The sequence below is a fragment of the Balaenoptera borealis genome (assembly GCF_965194805.1).
Source record: "Balaenoptera borealis genome assembly, chromosome: 16".
Taxonomy (NCBI): Eukaryota; Metazoa; Chordata; class Mammalia; order Artiodactyla; family Balaenopteridae; genus Balaenoptera; species Balaenoptera borealis.
In genome coordinates, this window is record NC_138872.1 from 25,741,059 (window position 1) to 25,758,469 (window position 17,411).

Consider the following 17,411-nt stretch of genomic DNA (forward strand, 5'->3'; position numbering starts at 1 on the left):
GGGCTGGCGGAGTGCCGAGCTCTCGGACTGGCCAGCGCGCGGGCCGGGCTGGGAGGGGGCCTCGGCGGTCCTCCGGGCGGGGGCGGGGGCGGAGCCGCGGGGGGCGGGGCCCTCAGCCTCCGCGCCGGCGCCGATGGGCGGGCGCCCCACCTTCCTGTCCCCCGAAGTCCGCGGCGGTGGCGTCCAGAGCCCGCAGCCGCATAGAGCCGGAGCCGAACGGGTGGCGGCGCCATGGCGTGCGCGGGGCTGCTCACCGTGTGCCTGATCCGGCCGCCTGCGCCGGAGCCCCCGCGCCCCCCCGCGCCCGCGCCGGCCGCCGGGCCCGCAGGACACGCGCTCTTCCAAGACGTGAGTGGGGAGCGGGCCGGGGGCGCCGGCGCTGTGGCCCTGGGGGTGGTGTCTCTCCAGGTCTCTGTCGTATCTCTCCCTGTGTCTCCCTGCACTCTCTCACTCTCTGCCTGTCCCCGTCTCTGCGGCTCTCTCACTCTGCTTTTCCCTGTCTCTATGTCAGTCTCTCTTCCTCCAGGTCTGTTGGGGACCCTGCCTCTGCCTCTGGGTCTCTGCCTCTCTCACTATCTCTCTCTGACCCTGCTGTCTCTGTTTCCGTGTGTCTCCCTTATCTTTATCTCGCAGCCTTTGTGTCCCATTCTGTCTCTCATTCTTTCTCTCCTTATCTCTCCTTGTCTCTGGTTCAGTGTCACTGTCCCTCCTGCCCCCCAACCCAGAACTACCCCATGTATGTGTCTGGCCGGGGGCGGGGGGCGGGCTGTCGACCCTTGATCACAGGAGCAGTCACGGTGCCCCGAGGCCGGGTTGACCCAGGCAGGGGGGCCTGGAAGAGGAAGCAGTACCCTGACTCCTGACCTGGTGCTGACCCCAGAGTCCCTTAGATCCAACCCAAGGACCCCACAGTTGGTCGGGGCTGCCCACAGTCATTCTCTGTGGTCTGTACACCCTCTCCTGACTGGCAGGTGGCCCTGCAGCCCCTATGGACACCAGCGTGGAGCAGCCTGGCCCGACCTCGGTCACTGCCCTGAGCCCCTTCCCCACCTTTCACCCCAGCCCTCAGCCCGTCCTGTGCCTCTCATTCCCCCACTCCCAGAGGTCCCTGCCAGTTTAAGGCTGTACTCCTGCCCCCTCCCCACTGTCCCTAGTGACTCAGCACTTGGCCACAGTCCTCCCGGCTGGAAGGGACCTGACCCTCCCACTTCCCAGATGGAAAAACCAAGGCCTGGAGGGTTAGGGATATGTCTGAGATCACACATGGAGGCAGGGACACACTAGGGTGTGGCCCTAGGTGTCCTCATTCTCAGCTTAGTACCCCTCCCCCACTCTCACCCCCATGTATCTCCAGGCTACTGGGCTGCTGTGTGGACCCCGAGCCAGTGGCAGACCTTCTCTGAGTCAGGCTTCTGGCTAGGGATTACATTCATCCCCGAGCCTCACTGACCCAAGAAAACAGCCAGAGGGAAGAGGTATTCAGGACCTGGAGCTGATAGGGGCTCTCTGTCCAGGCTTTGGCCTGCCCCTCCTTGCCAGGCCTGCTGGTCTCCTATTTGCTGGGCTGCTTTGGGTGACCTGGGAGTCTCTGGTCCCTAGGGGAGACAGGGACCAAGTCTTGACTCTGTTCCACTCTTGCTGCCTCTGTTGCCCTTCCTGTCTGCTTCTCCATGAATACAGTCTGTCCACCCTTGCACGTACACACACACACACACACACACACACACGCACACAGGCCTGCCCAAGACCCTCATACTGAGTCGGCCTCATAGGAAGCCCCAGCCCTGGAAGGGTTAACCCTGGGCTGCTCCCCTGTGTGCTAGTGGGAAAGTAGGCACCCACAAAGAAAGGACTAGCCACTGCCTGCATGTCAGGGTCTTCAACAAGCTCACAGAGACACAGCCCGGAGTGGGCAGAGTCTGTGACAGACCATAACCACACAGCAGAGTTGGGGATCAGGTCTGGGATGGGTGCCCAGGATACTCAGGCCGCATCTTGGCCCATCTCCCCACCTTCCTCAAGCTGGGACCGTTCGAGGGCTGATGCATCAGACAGAACTTGGGACTGACTCTGGGTGTGGGAGGTGAAGGTGCAGAGAGCTGGCTTGGAGCACCCCCCACAAGGCCAGGCCCCCAGGAGAAGTGAGCAAGCAGTGGGGCCCGCTGTGTGCTCTTCCTGTGCTCACCTTGCTGGAAAAGCTCCTGCAGGGCCGAGCTGGGCAGGGAGCTGGGACCATGCTGGGCAGGAGGAAGGGAGACGCAGGGGGCAGGCCAGCCATCTGGGGCTCTGTTGAGTTGGGTGGGGGCCTCTTGCCTCCCAGCTCCCAGCTCCCATCCATGCTCTTTTGTCCTTTAGGTTTTCCGCAGAGCAGACAAGAATGGTGAGTGTGGCTTCCCCTGGGTCCCACAGTGGGGGAACGGGTGACGGACATCGGGTAGGCTCAGGGGAGGGTTGGGGGTTTGGGGGCACAGTCTAGAATGGAGAAAAATCTTGAGAGGACCCAAATCAGGAGAATGAACCCAGGTGTCCTTATCGGAGGAAGTGTTGTTTTGAATCAAGTTTGGCAGGATGGAGAGTGGAGGACATGTAACTTAGCCAGAGGCTGGAGGTGGGGGCTTATTTTCATGCAGTGCCCTGGCACACTGAGGGGTACTTCTCATATATGACCTTATGTTGTCCTCACAACGGCAAGCTAGTGAGAATTCTTCACCCCATTTCACAGACAAAGGAGCAGGGGCCCAGAGAGGTAAAGCAGGCTGCCTGAGGTGGTGGGCCTTGAACCCAGGTCTAACGTGATGCTTGGTCCCAGGCTCCCTGTGTGAGGGGCTTGGAAGGGTGCGGTCATGGAGATGAGGCCCTGTGGGGGATTTTATCTTAGATTTTTAGAGTGCTCAGTAACTTTCCACATTACCAACCATCTGGACACAGGGAGGGCTTGGGCAGGATAAAGCTAGGTCCAGGGAATCAGCTCCTCCTGCCCTGAGTCCTGGGCAGTCTCAGACTCTGGTCTGGCAAAACCTTGAAAGCTAAAGCAGGAGCCATTAGGGGACCCTGCAGGCAGGTTGCTGCGCATAGATGACTCAGAGCAGCCCACGGTGCCTTGATTGGCCAGTGGAGGGTCTGAGCTGAGACAGCCCGTCAGCCTTGACCTCACTTTCAGCTGGGGGCTTCAGACCTGTTTATGTTTCAGCCTCCTTGAGAGAGGATTGTGTCCCCACCCCTTGCCCCTTCTCCCTGGGTCTCTTCAAATTGGTAGAGACCATTTGTTCCAACCGGTTGATCAGGGCACATGGTCTCATTTGGATCACAGCATCTTGTCTGGGGAAGTTCAGACCCTCCCCCAGCTCCACTCTCCCCACCCCATCTACTTAGAGACCTCACAGGTAACGCTCTAGGCCTCTGCTACATGTCCCCTGTGTTGGGGAGGTCTTTCCCTCCTGAGCCAGCCTGCTGCTACTTACAGGGGCTCCACTCTTAGGAAAATCTTATCTGACTCCCTGTGGCTTCTCTGTGAAGGGCCTGGGTCCAGAGCACGGAGGTCCCCTCCACCCTGGAGCCACACTGGCCAGCATGTGGGGCAGAGACCCAGCCCCAAGTCCTCCAAGTGACATCTGGCCCTGCCATGATCTGACTGTGACCCAGGCTGTTGTTCATTTGTTTCTTCATTTGGCAAACATTGAGTCCGTACCCAGTGCCACATGTGTACTGCCCTGTCCCTTGGGTGCCTGCAAAGTGGGCCCTGTTGCCTTAAGTGGGCACCTCTGGGGACCCCAGCCCTTTTGTCCCCAGTGGCTAGGCCTCCCATCAAGCTCAGAATCCCATTCCACTTGGCTGGGTGGTTGTGAGATGCTGCAAAGCCTTCAGTGGGCCTGGATCTTGTGGCAGGGGTACAGCCAGGGTCAGGGATACTGACTCTGCTCTTTGTCCCCCCCCCTCCCCCCTCCCAGATGATGGTAAGCTCTCATTTGAAGAATTCCAGAATTACTTTGCCGATGGGGTTCTCAGCCCCGGGGAGCTGCGAGAGCTGTTCAGCAGTATTGATGGGCATCCCGCTGAGTGAGTACTCGAGGGGGATGTGTGCACCGCGTGTAGAGGTGAGGCCAGGCTGTCCCAACCCCACTGTGTCCCCTGCTGCTTTGGTTCCTTATGGAGGATGAGGGGGGCAGAGGGAGAGGGGTGCCAGGGCTCGGTGCCAACTTTACCCACCCACCTACCCCCTCCCTGGCTCCAGCCTTGCTCATCACACTGCTTCCAGCTGGGACCCCAAAATAGCCAGGCCTGAGTCACCACCTATGGTTCAGCCCACAGGTGCCCCCTCTTCCAACTCTCGCTTCCTGCAGGGACCAGAGGATGCCTGGGGACAGCTGGGCCCCGCCTGCTTCCACCCATGGATGCAGGTGCTTCCGTATCTACAGGCCTTAGTGCGAGTTTGCTTGCCTTCTCTCCTGCTTCCTCACATGGGTGCACACACATGCACAGCTATCCCTCCCTCTCACTTCCCTTCCCCCCATCTCCTTAGAATAAATCCTAGGCTCCCATGCCCTCCCATGTTCTCAGGCTTGGGCTGGACCCTTTGTCTGCAGTGCTACCACCTCACCACCACCAGATACTCCAGTCAGATTTCTTCTCCTTCAAGGCCTAACTTAGGCAGCCCCGCCTCCAGGAAGCCCTCCCTGACCTACCAAGTAATACTCCATGCCTTCTCTGCATTTCCGCAGACCTGGGACCTGGCTCCCCCTTCCCAGCTCTAACCACTCCTCTCTGGCCTGTGTTCATATCTGCCTCCCCGGCCTGAAACCCCCTTGGAGGCAGACAGTGGGACTGAAATTTTGCCCTCAGAGAGTGTTTGGCGGGCTGATAGTACCCGTGCTCCCCCTCTCTGTCCACTGAGCAACTTAACCTGGGGTGGAGTCAGAAGTTGCCTCCTTGTCAGCCTGAGCTGGGCAGGAAGAGGAGAGGAACACTGGCTTCAAAGTCCCAGTTTACCAGGCCCACGTCAGCGGGTCTGAAGGGTGCCTTCTCTTTTCCCTGTAGCAATTTGGAAACGGAGAAGCTGTGTGGTGAGTAGGCCCATGGGAGCTCTTGTCTCCCAGGACCCCTGGGCAGGTGGGTGTGAATGAGAGGCTGTTGCTGGTGTCCCATGGAACAGGATCGGCTGGGCTCAGGGTATGAGGCCTGGTTGGCTGCTGGGGAATTCCAGCTTGTAAATGGGGGGGTGGGGGTCTGGGAACCGTTGAGCACCTCCTCTGCCCTCAGACTACTTCTCTGAACACCTGGGCGTCTATCGGCCTGTGCTGGCTGCACTGGAGTCGCTGAACTGTGCAGTGCTCACTGCCATGGACACCACCAAGCTGGTGAGTGGAGGGGCTGATGGTGGGGGGCCCAAAATGAGGGCAGGGGGTGTCTGCTGTGCTGTGGCAGCCTCCACCACTGGGCTCAGGGCTGTGGAGCTAGAGGCCTGGGTTCTAATCCTGGCTCCCACTTTCTGGCTGTGCATCTTTACCTCTCTGGGCCTCAGTTTCCTCATCTGTAAACTGGGCATTATAATAGAACCTACCTCCAGACATTTGTTGTGACAATTAAATGAGAATGAAGGCAGGGGTTTTTGTCTGTCTTGTTCTCTACTCCATTCCCAGCACCGAGACCTCTGCCTGGCACGCAGTAGCCACGTCACACCTGGAGCTGCTGCTGCTGCTGTTTTTATTATTGACCAGACCTAACTGTTGTGGGGTATGAAGGCCAGCTCCCAGCAGGGATGGGCTGTGGGGGAGGGCACGCTCACACACATGCAGAGGCTTGTGCTGGTGTGTGGAGCTTGGTTGGGGCGGCAGCCTAAGGACAGGCGTGAGTAGGCAGGCATGTGTGCCCCCATGTGTTTGTGTCTGTGTATGGACACGTGTGCACAAGCATAAACAGTGCTCACGGCCCGGGCTCCAGGCCCTTGGATGGTATTTTAAAAACATCGAAAGGCACCCCTCCCTTTGTGTTTTTAAGAAATGTCTCCACCTAAGCGGGTGAGGAGGGAACAGTGAGCAGGCCTGGGATTGTGCCTGACCTCACTTTGAGGCTCTCAGCAAGTTGATGATCAGCTGAGGACAGGGCTTCCCCTTCTGGTTGCTTTCACATGGGATTTAGTAGTTTTTCAAAGGGTCACCCCTTGGGGCCTGGCATGGGATGGGAATCCAAATGGTATATGATGAGGGGTTGGTATGTTATGGTGACTTCCATATCTGTGGCCTGGACACAAGTGGGGGCATCGCCTTCCTTGTTGCCATGGAAACGGCCCTGGGGGTGGGCCCCTAGACTGGCATTCTCTGAACTGGCACTGGTTAGTGGGGATTCAAACTGCAGGTCAAAGTAAGGGCCCCAGGGGTCCTGACCACCTCCTCCTGGCCCAGAAAGGGGTAGAGAGTGACCCTCTTGGGGAATTCCAGCTTGTAAGTGGGGGGTGGGGGTCTGGGACACGACTCTGCCACACCACACGACTCTGCCAGCTCCAATCACTGAGCCTTTTATCTGGCACTCAATGCCTCTGATAGAGCTGCAGCTCAGCCTGCCAGGTGTCTGCCTCTGCACACCCCCATCGTGGCACCACCCCCTCCAGTCCAACATGAGTCAGTTGAACACTTCGTGCACCAGCCTGGAGCCACATTCCTGGTACATGGCCCGGGTCATCCAGTGGCATTGGAAGGAACGCAGTGAGGCCACCATGGAGCCGCCTGTCCACACTGCTGTGCCACGCCCGGGCTTGGCCACCAGGCGAGGCTGCAGTGCCCCATAACCATGCCGCCGGCACTGGGCTTCCAGCTCCATCTCCAGGCGCCCAGTGAAGCCAGGGAAAAGCGTGGAGCCACCGGCCACCACCACGGTGTTGGCCAGCCGTGTCCGTAGTGTTGCCGGCATCCTCTGCAGTGCCCGGAAAGCCAGGGTGGGCAGTCCTGGCTCAGCCTGGCCTAGCAGACCCGGCTGGACGATGGGTTCCGGGCAGCGGAAGCGCTCGCTGCTGAGGCAGACAGAGCACCCATTGCCTAAGTAGAAACTGGCAGGATGGTGGCGGGCAGGGTTACGGAGGTCACCCTCGAAGTCCAGTGACACATAGCAGCAGTGCTTCTTGAGCTGTGTGATGACCTTGCGGGGCAGGGCATGCAGTCGTTGATCGGGGCAGGCTGCCACCAGCAGGTCCCGCAGGTAGCGCAACAGTGTACTGCCTGCCACGTCCAGCCGGAAGGTGGCCTCGTGCCACGAGTGGCCCGCATAGATGGGTGTGGCGTGGCACACGCCCGCGCCCGCCTCCAAGGCCAGCCCGCTGAATGCGCCGACAGAGCAGAGCGCCAGCAACGCGGTGCTGGCCATGTGGCACGCGGGCACCTCCAGGGCCTCGAACAGCAGCTCGGCCACCCTCTCGCGGCCCGCGGGCGGAGCCGACGGCGAGTCGCTCACCAGCACCGGCCACTGCTCTGGGCACACCCGCAGGCCGCCCACCAGCAGGCGTTCCCACAGCCCCTCCAGCGCCTCCCAGTCCACCACCACGCCGTGCTTGATGGGGTGCGCCCGCGCCACGCCGCCCGCCAGCTCGCAGCCGGGCGCCCCGGGCAGCACGGGCCGGTCCCAGCTGGGTACCAGGCTGGAGCTCTTCAGTACCAGGCGCGGCTGCTCCTCGCCCGCGAAGCCCGCCTTGGTGAAGCCCGAGCCCTGGTCCACCACCACCGCGACGCGGCCCAGCGAGGACAGCCGGCGGACCCGGTGGCTCCCGGACAGCGACGCCACCTTCGGGCCGGCCACGCTCTTCAGCCCAAAGCTCCGCCCCCGGCGTGAGAACCCCGCCTCAGCTGGACTTGATGGAGGCCCGCCTTTCAGCTCTTGGCTCTGCCTCATGGGCCTTCGTCCCCGCCTTCTGGTCCTGAAGTCCCACTCTTCTGGCCGGAGTGGAGGTCTCTTTTCAGCTCTTGGCTCCGACCCTGGGCCTGAGGCCCGACCTTTGGTTCGTCAGTCTCCGCCCTAACTGGGCTCTGGCTCAGTCCCTCTTGGTCCTCCTCGGGCTCAAGGCCCCACCCCCTCTCCGAGGACTCGCCTGGGCGGTGCGGCTCCGCCCCCTAATCCCTTGCTGAGGTGGATGATGAGAGGGCCGCTTTAAGAGATTGAGAAGCCTCCAGGAGCAGCTCTGAGAATGAAGGGGCCTTGTGGCAATGTTTTCCGGACATATATCCTCCTTGGGGACCCAGGAGTCCAGCCCAGCCCTTGAGACCCTGACGGTCTCCTGGCACTTCTCAACTGAGCTTGACAGAAGTATTGTAGCTCCTGGTCGTGGAGTTGGGAGGGGGTGGTCAGAGAAGGAAGGAAAAGAACTTGGACTCATTGTGACCTCAGTTCTCAGCACCTGCTGTGCTTTCGCAGCCTCTACCCTGATGAAAACGCCCCAGACCCATCCTCTCTCCTGGGACAGGGTCAAGGGCAGTGATTTTGACATCCAGGGGTCTGGCCTCAGCCGCTCAGTCCAACCAATTTGATTCCTTCCCCAAACCACTTCGGATTGTCTGATGTGCGCTGGCCAAATGTGCGGCCCCTTCCCTCTCAACGCTGAAGAGAAAGCTCTTAATCATGGATCTCCAGCTCCCCTGAAGATCTCTGTGTGCTTAGCCTTCAAGGGCCCAGGTAGCCCACAAAGGGATCCTACCTTCAGGGGCTTACAAACGTGGACCTGAGTTTGTGACTCAGTTCTGAGGCTGACTCGCTGTGCACTGAGCAAGTCCTAATCTCTCTCTGGGCTCAGTTACTTCCTCCGAAAGGCGGTCGTCCTCACACACAGGAAATAGTCCACGTCTTGTCTCTGCAGAGTCTCTTTATTCTCTTTAGGATCATTCTGGTTGCAAGTTGAAGACCCATTCCGGTGAGCTTAAGCTAAAATACGGACTCTTATCACAAGGATCTTGTATGTCTTACTGGATATCAAGGCAAGGGTGAAATCAGGTTTTAGGAAAAGACTGGAATCAGGGCCTGACTGCCGGCCTGTGGGGGACCCAAGATGTGCACTGGCTCTGCGTTCTGTTTACTTTCTTCTCAAGACTGGCTTCAGCCTGTGCACGTTCCTGTAGAAAACATAGTCTCCTACAGCTCCTAAATTACAGACCCAGGAAAGGGGCTGATAGGACCAGCTTGGGCCAATTGCTTATGCCAGGAGGTGTGGCCACATTGAGGAACGTGGTTGCCCTGATTGTAACCATGTGGATGGTAGGAAAGGGTCAGTTCTCACAAAGCAGCAGGGGAGATGCTATGGGTAGTACAGCCTCCAGCCTGATGCAGGTGATGTCGTGTTGACACTGACAAAAGTGTATCTTCAGCAGAAGCTGTGCCTGTGGTTTTAGTGAACTGGGACCTTCACTCCTGCTGCATCTGCCCCCAAAGGGGGCATTCTGATGTTGGTCTCCAGTGGAATGCAGGCTGCAGGTTTGGCAGGGCTGGAGGGAGTAGGGTCTGGAGCTGGGTTTGGGACCCAGGAGAGAGAGAAGCAGCTGGGTTCCGCCCACAGAAAGTGTGCAGGGCCTCTTGTGGGTGAATTAGGGAGGTGAACCTCGAATTGAAGACCACAAGTGGCAATATGGCCAGAGCAGGGGTGAGGGTGGAAGTCACTAAGAAGCCCTAGAGGCGAAGACCGAGGCTGGGGGTCTGGACCTGTACATCCCAGTAATAAGTTTGGGTGTTTCCCTGTGGGCAGTGGAGAACCAGTGTAAGCTTATGAGCGGGAGCGTGAACTGCCCTACAGATCAGTGGTTTGGAAGAAGCCTTTGGTTGCAATGTGGGGAAGAGGATGGGACAGGGTGATTTGGGAGACAAGTGACTGAGGTGCCTTGGGGGTTACCAAGCAGAGTGGGTTAGGAGGGAGGGGTCAGAGGACCAGGGACCCCAGCCTCTCCTCCTGGGTGCTCTCACAGGCAGAACGTGAGTCTAAGGCTCAAACTGTGCTGACCATGAGACCTTCACAGTTCTTTCCCCAAGGTGGTGGCTTTTTGCCTGGGACCTTCCCTCAGCTTAAGAAGGACCTGTGAGTGCTGGAGACTCTTGGAGCTGCCTGGCCTCTGCTGGAAGCAGGCCCCTCCTCCTAGCGTGGCCAAGCCTGGGTTTGCCCAAGCTCTCTTCCACTGGGCCTGCAGAGCCGTCAGGATCTGACCCGGGCCTGGAGCTGGAGGGGAGAGGAGCAGCCTCCCTCCACTGTGGCAGGGTGCCCCCGCCCCCACCACCGCCAGCCCGGAATAGGGGTTCTGACTCTTGGGTCACAAGAAGGGAGGAGGCAAAAACAGCCTTGTCTCCAGGCCATGGCTGTGGCTCTGCCTTCAATACGCCTGTTCTCCCCCGTCTCGCTCAGGCCCTAAGTTTCCCCCACCCCAGCTCTACGCCCCGATGCCTCAGACAGGGCTACAGCGCCAGGGTTGCTATGCGCTCTTTATTGGTATGGACTGTGGTCCGGAGGTCCGGGCCAGGCACTCAGTGCCGCGGGCGAGGGCCGCGGCGCCGCTTGCTCGGCTGCTCCTAGGCAGGGTCGCGTAGCCGCCCGCCTTGCTCTCGGTCAGCAGACGGGCGTTGAGCCACTGCCAGCCATGCGCGGCCTTGGCCCCGCCCCCCTGCGCCGGGCCCGCCCCCGGGCCCACCCGCCACGCGGCGCCCCTCCTCCTGCAGCCGCGCGTCCAGCAGCAGCAGCTTGACTAGGATCATCTTCGTTGCGCGCCGTCCCGCCGCTCAGCGCCGTCGCCTGCACCTTGCAACGTGGGCGCCGCCGCGTCCTCACCCGGCCGCCTGGGCCGCGCGCCGGGGCCTGCCGTCGCCTCGGCTAGCTGCTGCCGCTTGTCCAGGGGGAAAAGCAGCAAGATCTTGGTCTGGGGGTGGGGCAGGGGCGTTAGGGGAAAGAGCGCGCCCCACCTTCCTATTGGGGACCCTCACCCACCCGGGTTCTGTCTCCCAGGACCCTGCCCCCTCTACGTTTCCGGGACTCCTGCCATCCGCCCAGCCCTGGCAGGGGGAAGTGGGGGAGGCAGGCACCCTGCCCCCCTCGCCCGGAACCCTGCCTCCCCTCTGGAAACCCTCACCCCCGCCCCCGCCAGGCTGACCTCCTGAGACCTCACTCCGGTCACGTTTATGAAATCCGCTGCCTGCCCTCCCAGCCTCGATGCTGAGACCCTCACCCACCCCGGCCCCGGTCCAGGGCCTCTGTCCACTTGAGGAGGGGCAATGGAAAGGGGGCATAAGGGAACTCCTTGTGCCCATAGCCCCAGTGGCACCAGCTAGGGCTGATTCGCCATGCCAGGACCTCCACCCATCTGTCCAGGGTTGGGAGAATCCCCTCCTGCTCCCCCTCCTAGGCTCCCAAGTCTCATCCACCTCCTGGTTTCTGGAATACCTGCTCTCCCTTCTGGGTTATTAGGACCCCATCCACACCCACGTGGGTTCCTGGGATCCTCATCCTCAGAAGGGGTTCTCTAACCCCGTCCATGCCCCACGAGGCCTAGAGTCCCAGCATCCCCTCCTGTCCACCTGTCCAGGTCCCCTGAACTCCATCTGCCCCTTGCCCCCTGGGACTCACACTCGCCTTCTTCCACTTGAGGTGGTTGAAGAGCTGCTGTTTCCGCCAGGCCTTGTCCATGCCAGGTGGCCTCTCCTTGCGGGCCTGCTTGGGCACTTTGGTCCTCTTGTGGGAACTGTTGTTTCCTGTGGCAGGGCTGGTCACCACTGGGGGGCCCGGCCCATGCTGCCTCTGCCCTGCCCTCTGGCTGGGGGTCCCCTGCCCCAGCTCTGTCCCAGGGAGACCACATTGTGACCTCATGGGTCGACCTAACAAGCTCCAGGCTCCGAGCTGCTCCTCCCAGAACACACGGGCCAATCTCGGCTCCATTTACTCTGTCTGTGACTTCTGGCCTTGGTTTCTCAGCTGTAAAACTGGGCTAATGACATAAGTGAGGCGATGCTTGTAAGGTGCTTAGTGGTGAGGAGAGGAATTTCTGTGACCTGGGTTTGAATTCTGACTCTGCCGCTAACTAGTTGTGTGACCTTGGCCAAGGTAATCAACTTCTGTAGGCCTCAGTCTTTTCATATGCAAAACGGGGTCAATTATGTTTCCTGTAAATTATTACGAGGATTAAATGTAACTCTGTTTAGAAACAGGGCCTGACGCAGAATGGGTGCTTGTGTCAGCCAGGTTCTTTGGTTGTAAACAACAGAAACTGATCAGTCATCTTAAGCACCAGCAAGGGAATTTATTGGAAGGATTTCAGGAAGCTCAAAGAACGGCCAGGAAGTCTAGAGATCAGGCTTGGAGAAACCACTGGCCTGTCTGAGAATGAGAGGTCCCAGCCCCCACTCTGTCCCTGCCTATCTGATGGCTGAATTGAGGCAGGTCATGGGCAGAAGACGAAGCCCTTGATGTAGGGTGCCTCTGGAGCCCCTTGTGGAGGGGGACACCACAGCTCCCCAGGACTCCCACCCTGTACTGTGTGTGTAGGTGGAGTGGGCAGGTTTCTTGTTAGTATTATGTTTGACAATAAAAACAATGGCAGTTCTTTTTTTTTTTTTTTTTTTTTTTTAAATTTATTTATTATGTTTATTTTTGGCTGTGTTGGGTCTTCGTTTCTGTGTGAGGGCTTTCTCCAGTTGCGGCGAGTGGGGGCCACTCTTCATCGCGGTGCGCGGGCCTTTCACTATCGCGGCCTCTCTTGTTGCGGAGCACAGGCTCCAGACGCTCAGGCTCAGTAGTTGTGGCTCATGGGCCTAGTTGCTCCACAGCATGTGGGATCTTCCCAGACCAGGGCTCAAACCCGTGTCCCCTGCATTGGCAGGCAGACTCTCAACCACTGCGCCACCAGGGAAGCCCCACAATGGCAGTTCTTTATTGAGAACTTATGTGCCAGGTACTAGGCTGAGCCCTATGTAGGAGATGACTCACTGGAGCCTCTCAACAGCTCAGTGAGATGGCTATTACCATCCCTGTTTTATAGGTGAGGAAACTGAGGCACAAGGAGATGAAGGTAGCTGGGGAGTCTCTGAGCATTCCAGGTGGGCAGCACAGGGCCTGGCACATGGTGGGCCTCCCTGTCTCTGCCTGCCTTGGCAAGGGCTGGGGGGAAATGGCAGTGTAGACGGGGATCAGTGCTGGGGTGTGTGTGTGAGGCCAGCGACCTGCCATCTTGTATCTGCAGCTCCTAGTAAGAGGTGCTCAGTAAATGTTTGTTGCATGGATGAGTGAATGAATGAATGGATGAATGAATGAATACTAAGACTGTGAGTCTGGGGCCAGCTGGTGAGTATGGCGCCATATCACACTGTCATTTTGCCTCATGTGTCAAAATTGCCCTGCCCCACCCCACCCAGCCCAGTCTAGCTGTGCCTGCGGCCTCACTGGCTGAAGGTGGGAGCCCCAACAGGGAAAGGGCCTTGAGGGCCAGAGAATGGCAGATGCTTCTCTGTGAGCTGGCCTCATACCTCCCAGTAAGAGAGGCCAGGCCCAGACAAGGAGGGGGTCCGGGGTCTGCTCCCCACTGAGTCCCAGCGCCTTTCTGCTTATGCCAGGTCTGCATGTCCTCTGCTCTTTAGGCTGCCACTGTTGCTCTGATGAGCAGCGGATGGGGCGCAGGGGGCAGCTCCCAATTCAGAAATACATGCTTGGAGCCAGGAGATGCTGACCATGCCCCCTCTGCCCCCAGGAGTATGAGCGGGCCTCCAAGGTGGACCAGTTTGTGACACGCTTCCTATTGCGGGAGACGGTGAGCCAGCTCCAAGCCCTGCAGAGCTCGCTGGAGGGGGCGTCAGATACCCTGGAGGCCCAGGCCCATGGCCCACGGTGTGTGAGGAGCTCTGCCCACCTGCGGGTCCGGTTCATGAATGCCCCTTATCTCCATGTGTCAAGGCCCTCAGCTCTTATCATGTTCCATGTTCTAGCATCCTGGAGCCCAAATTCTTTTTTTTAATTCTTTTTTTTTTTTAATTTATTTATTTATGGCTGTGTTGGGTCTTCGTTTCTGTGCGAGGGCTTTCTCTAGTTGTGGCAAGCGGGGAGGCCCACGCACCACTCTTCATCGCAGTGCGCGGGCCTCTCCTTATCGCGGCCTCTCTTGTTGCGGAGCACAGGCTCCAGACGCGCAGGCTCAGTGATTGTGGCTCACGGGCCTAGTTGCTCCGCGGCATGTGGGATCTTCCCAGACCAGGGCTCAAACCCATGTCCCCTGCATTGGCAGGCAGATTCTCAACCACTGCGCCACCAGGGAAGCCCCCAAATTCTTGTTCTTAGGCAGGGAAGCCAAGAGGGGGTGAGCAGGGGTGGCTGGCTTTGAGGCTGGGCCTCAGTGTCCCGGGAAGCCTGTCTTACCCACCCAGGCCCGTGCTGGGGCCCCAGTGCTTGGCCCCGTGAGTCTGGGAGCAGTGGGCTGACCCTCCACTCCCCTCAGGTCAGATGAAGAGAGGGTGGAGGTGCAGAGCAGGCCCCGTGGCAGCCGGCGGGCAGGGCGCAGGGCCCTGCGGAGTGTCAGTCGGTCACCCACCTGGTCTCCTGGCTCCTCTGACACAGGTGTGCCTGCGGTGGGATGGGAGGGCACGGCATCCCCCAGGGCCCCAGTGTTTGCTCCTCCACTTTCCCTCAATTCATCCCAAGAAGCCCCCAGCCTGAGAGGGCCCGTGCCTGACCCCCAGGGCAGAGCTCAGAGGCTGAGATGCACTGGCGGCTCCAGATCAACCGTCTCCAGGAGCTCATCGACCAGCTGGAGTGCAAGGTGAGTGGCCGTGTGGCCAGTGCGCTGTGCCTGTGGACCTTTTGGGAATCCACGCAAGCCAGGCACACGCCAGGGAACTGGCCCACGCTCTGCGTCCCTCACAGGCCCCCCGGCTGGAACCCCTGCACGAAGAGGAGTTTACCAAGGGGCCCAACTCGGTGAGTGTGTGAGAGGGGCAGGCAGCTGGGTGTGGGAGTCCGGGAGGAGATCATGAAGTGAGGAGGCTCACGGGGCCAGCTGACCCCAGCCTCTGTCTTGTACATATGCCCCCTTCTCCAGGCTTGACCCAGCCCTTGTCCCCTGGGCCTGGCAGGCAGGTGCTGGGTTCTGGCCCTTGCTCTGTGACCCTGCAGAACTCTGTCCTTCCCTGGGCGTCAGTGTCCCTTGTCTACAGTTCTGAAAGCTGGGTCTGGAGCAGTGCGGACAGAGGCTAAAGGGGGCAGGAGGAAGGGGTGCCATACTGCAGGAGAGTGGGACAGTGGCTGGATCAAGGCAGCAACCCTGGCGATGGGAAGAGGAGGATGGAGTCAGGGAAGCTGGGGGCCAGGCTGGGGCAGGAGCCCGACCTCAGGGTTGGCTGGGTCTGGTGCAGGCCAAGAAGGGCGGGGTCGTCCTGGAGGCCACAGCAGTCCCTCACCCCATGCCCTGCCCTACCCCACCCCAGCTGACCAGGCTGCCTCTCTTGCCAGCACATCCTCGTGGCCCAAAGGCAGGTGCAGGTGGCAGAGGAAGGCCTGCAGGACTTCCACCGTGCCCTGTGCTGCTACGTGGACTTCACAGGGGCCCAGAGCCATTGCCTGCAGTGAGTCCTCAGCCGGGTGGTGGGCCGGCCAGGGTCGGGGTGGGGGGTGAGCACGAGGAATGCTGGGACTGAGCGTCCTGGGTCAGGGCTCTCGTTAGACACCCCTGGCTAGGTGGGCAGAGGTGGTGGCAGCCCAGGCCTGGCCTGGCCGTCTCTTTGGCCCTGCAGTGTGTCTGCCCAGAAGATGCTGGACAATGCCTCCTTCACCCTGTACGAGTTCTGGCAGGATGAGGCCTCCTGGAGAAGGTATGAGTGGTGGTCTAACAGCTAATGTTTATTGAGTATGTGCCCTGGAGTGAGTCAAGCCTGGGTTCAAATCATCCTCTCCTATTCACTGGCTGTGTGACCTCAGGAGAGTTACCCCTCTGAGCCCCAGTGGCCTCCTTTTCAAAATGGGAGTGATCATAGTTCCATCCTCTTATCACCTAAATGAGATGACATGTAAAGAACTGAACACAGTGCCAGGTACAAGGTAGGTGCTCAATGAATACACACCTTTACCACTGGGCCACACCCTATGGCATAGGGCCTATGCCACACGCCTTGTGTGTTATTTCATGTAATCCTCCCAATATCCCAGTGAAGTGGACACTATTGTCCCCATTTCACAGAGGAGAAAACTGAGGCTCAGAGCCACTATGAGGAAGGACTCAGATCTGAATCCAGGCAGCAGGACTGGGTGGGAGTGGGGAGCTTTTAACCATGTGGTCCTGATCCTTGGGGACCAGCTCCAGCCTTGGTCCACTCTGCGGCCCTCCCCAGGCACCAGCAGTCCGCCTGCAGTAAGGCCTTCCAGCGCATCCTCATTGACCACCTGCAGGCTCCAGACACCCTCACCACTGTGTTCTTCCCAGGTGGGCTTCAGCTCCCAACGCTCTCCACAGCCCTGGGAACTGGTGGGAAGGGCAGTGGGCACCTGATGGCCTCTGACTCCCCACCTCTGACCCTCAGCATCCTGGTGGATTATGAATAATAACTGAGCCTGACCTGCATAAGCCAAGGACCCTGGAGCCCTGCCTGTCTCCTTCTGGAGCTTCTGGACTGGTCAGCTCAGCTCAAGACCAAGAACGCTGCCACCTCCTATACCTGGGGCCTGGCTCTCAGAGGCTTCCCCTCCCAGAGCCAGCTGGCGGAGAATCTCTCAGCCCAGGGATCAGGGACTGGGCTGCTTGCTTTATATTTCTTTCTTTAACAGTGTATTTTATTGCTCATAGCTTTGGCCTCTGAGGCACTCTGGCATCTGTCTGGCTCAGGAGGCCTGGATTCTGGTCCCCTCTGCCCCTGCCTTGCTGTGTGACCCAGGGCAGGTCCCTTCCCTCTCTGAGTGGGCCTTGGGCTGTCTGGCTACCTAGTGGGTGCCTGCTTTCTGCTTGCTATCTTGGGGCCAGGCTTCTGCTCTTCCCCAACCAGCAGCAGAACCAGGGCTGATGCTCAGGGACTGTCCATACCCCCGAACCTCGACTCCCGAGGCTGGGCTGGATCAGTCTGCAGTCTGCAAGGACCTGGGTGTCCCCATCACCCTCCTGGGCTGGCAGGCTCCTGACTCTTTCAGCACCTGTGGCTGCACCAGAGCCCTCTGCAGGATCCTGGGTTGGTTTGCATGTCATTTGCGTATCATTTGCATGCTCATGCCCACCCATACTAAGGGCACTATGGGAAGCCCCAAGGTGACCTTGCTAAGTAGCAATAATTTGGCTCCAGAGTCACCTGCTGCCCCCAGATACCTCTGAACCCCAGCCCAGGACCCCAGCACAGAGGCAATAAAGGCAGTAGTCACCTCTGGCATCGTGTCCTCTCTCTCCCTTGGCAAGAAGGCCAGGCCCCCATTCCTGCTGATAGTGGGAACTTAATCATGGCCAATC

General features: G+C 59.4%; 3 protein-coding genes across 3 annotated transcripts; 1 reads left to right on the top strand and 2 right to left on the bottom strand.

The window, feature by feature from the left end:
- Nucleotides 1-139: 139 nt before the first annotated feature.
- NECAB3 (N-terminal EF-hand calcium binding protein 3) lies at nucleotides 140-17,331 on the top strand. Its single transcript, XM_082358907.1, is given in 14 exon segments — nucleotides 140-348; nucleotides 2,356-2,380; nucleotides 3,948-4,056; nucleotides 5,035-5,060; nucleotides 5,257-5,354; nucleotides 13,686-13,822; nucleotides 14,427-14,545; nucleotides 14,668-14,747; nucleotides 14,852-14,905; nucleotides 15,412-15,429; nucleotides 15,431-15,549; nucleotides 15,718-15,795; nucleotides 16,312-16,403; nucleotides 16,501-17,331. Coding segments are annotated over 14 exon segments (1,101 nt in total). The 5' UTR covers nucleotides 140-231; the 3' UTR covers nucleotides 16,530-17,331.
- Nucleotides 5,374-7,884, bottom strand: ACTL10 (actin like 10). Its single transcript, XM_082358903.1, has one exon. It carries the CDS (start codon nucleotides 7,873-7,875, stop codon nucleotides 6,616-6,618), a length of 1,260 nt encoding a protein of 419 aa, XP_082215029.1. The 5' UTR covers nucleotides 7,876-7,884; the 3' UTR covers nucleotides 5,374-6,615.
- Nucleotides 10,513-12,545, bottom strand: LOC309614227 (uncharacterized protein C20orf144 homolog). The gene is given in 4 exon segments (XM_082362317.1): nucleotides 10,513-10,704; nucleotides 10,707-10,927; nucleotides 11,179-11,309; nucleotides 11,508-12,545. Coding segments are annotated over 4 exon segments (906 nt in total). The 5' UTR covers nucleotides 11,882-12,545; the 3' UTR covers nucleotides 10,513-10,524.
- Nucleotides 17,332-17,411: the final 80 nt, after the last annotated feature.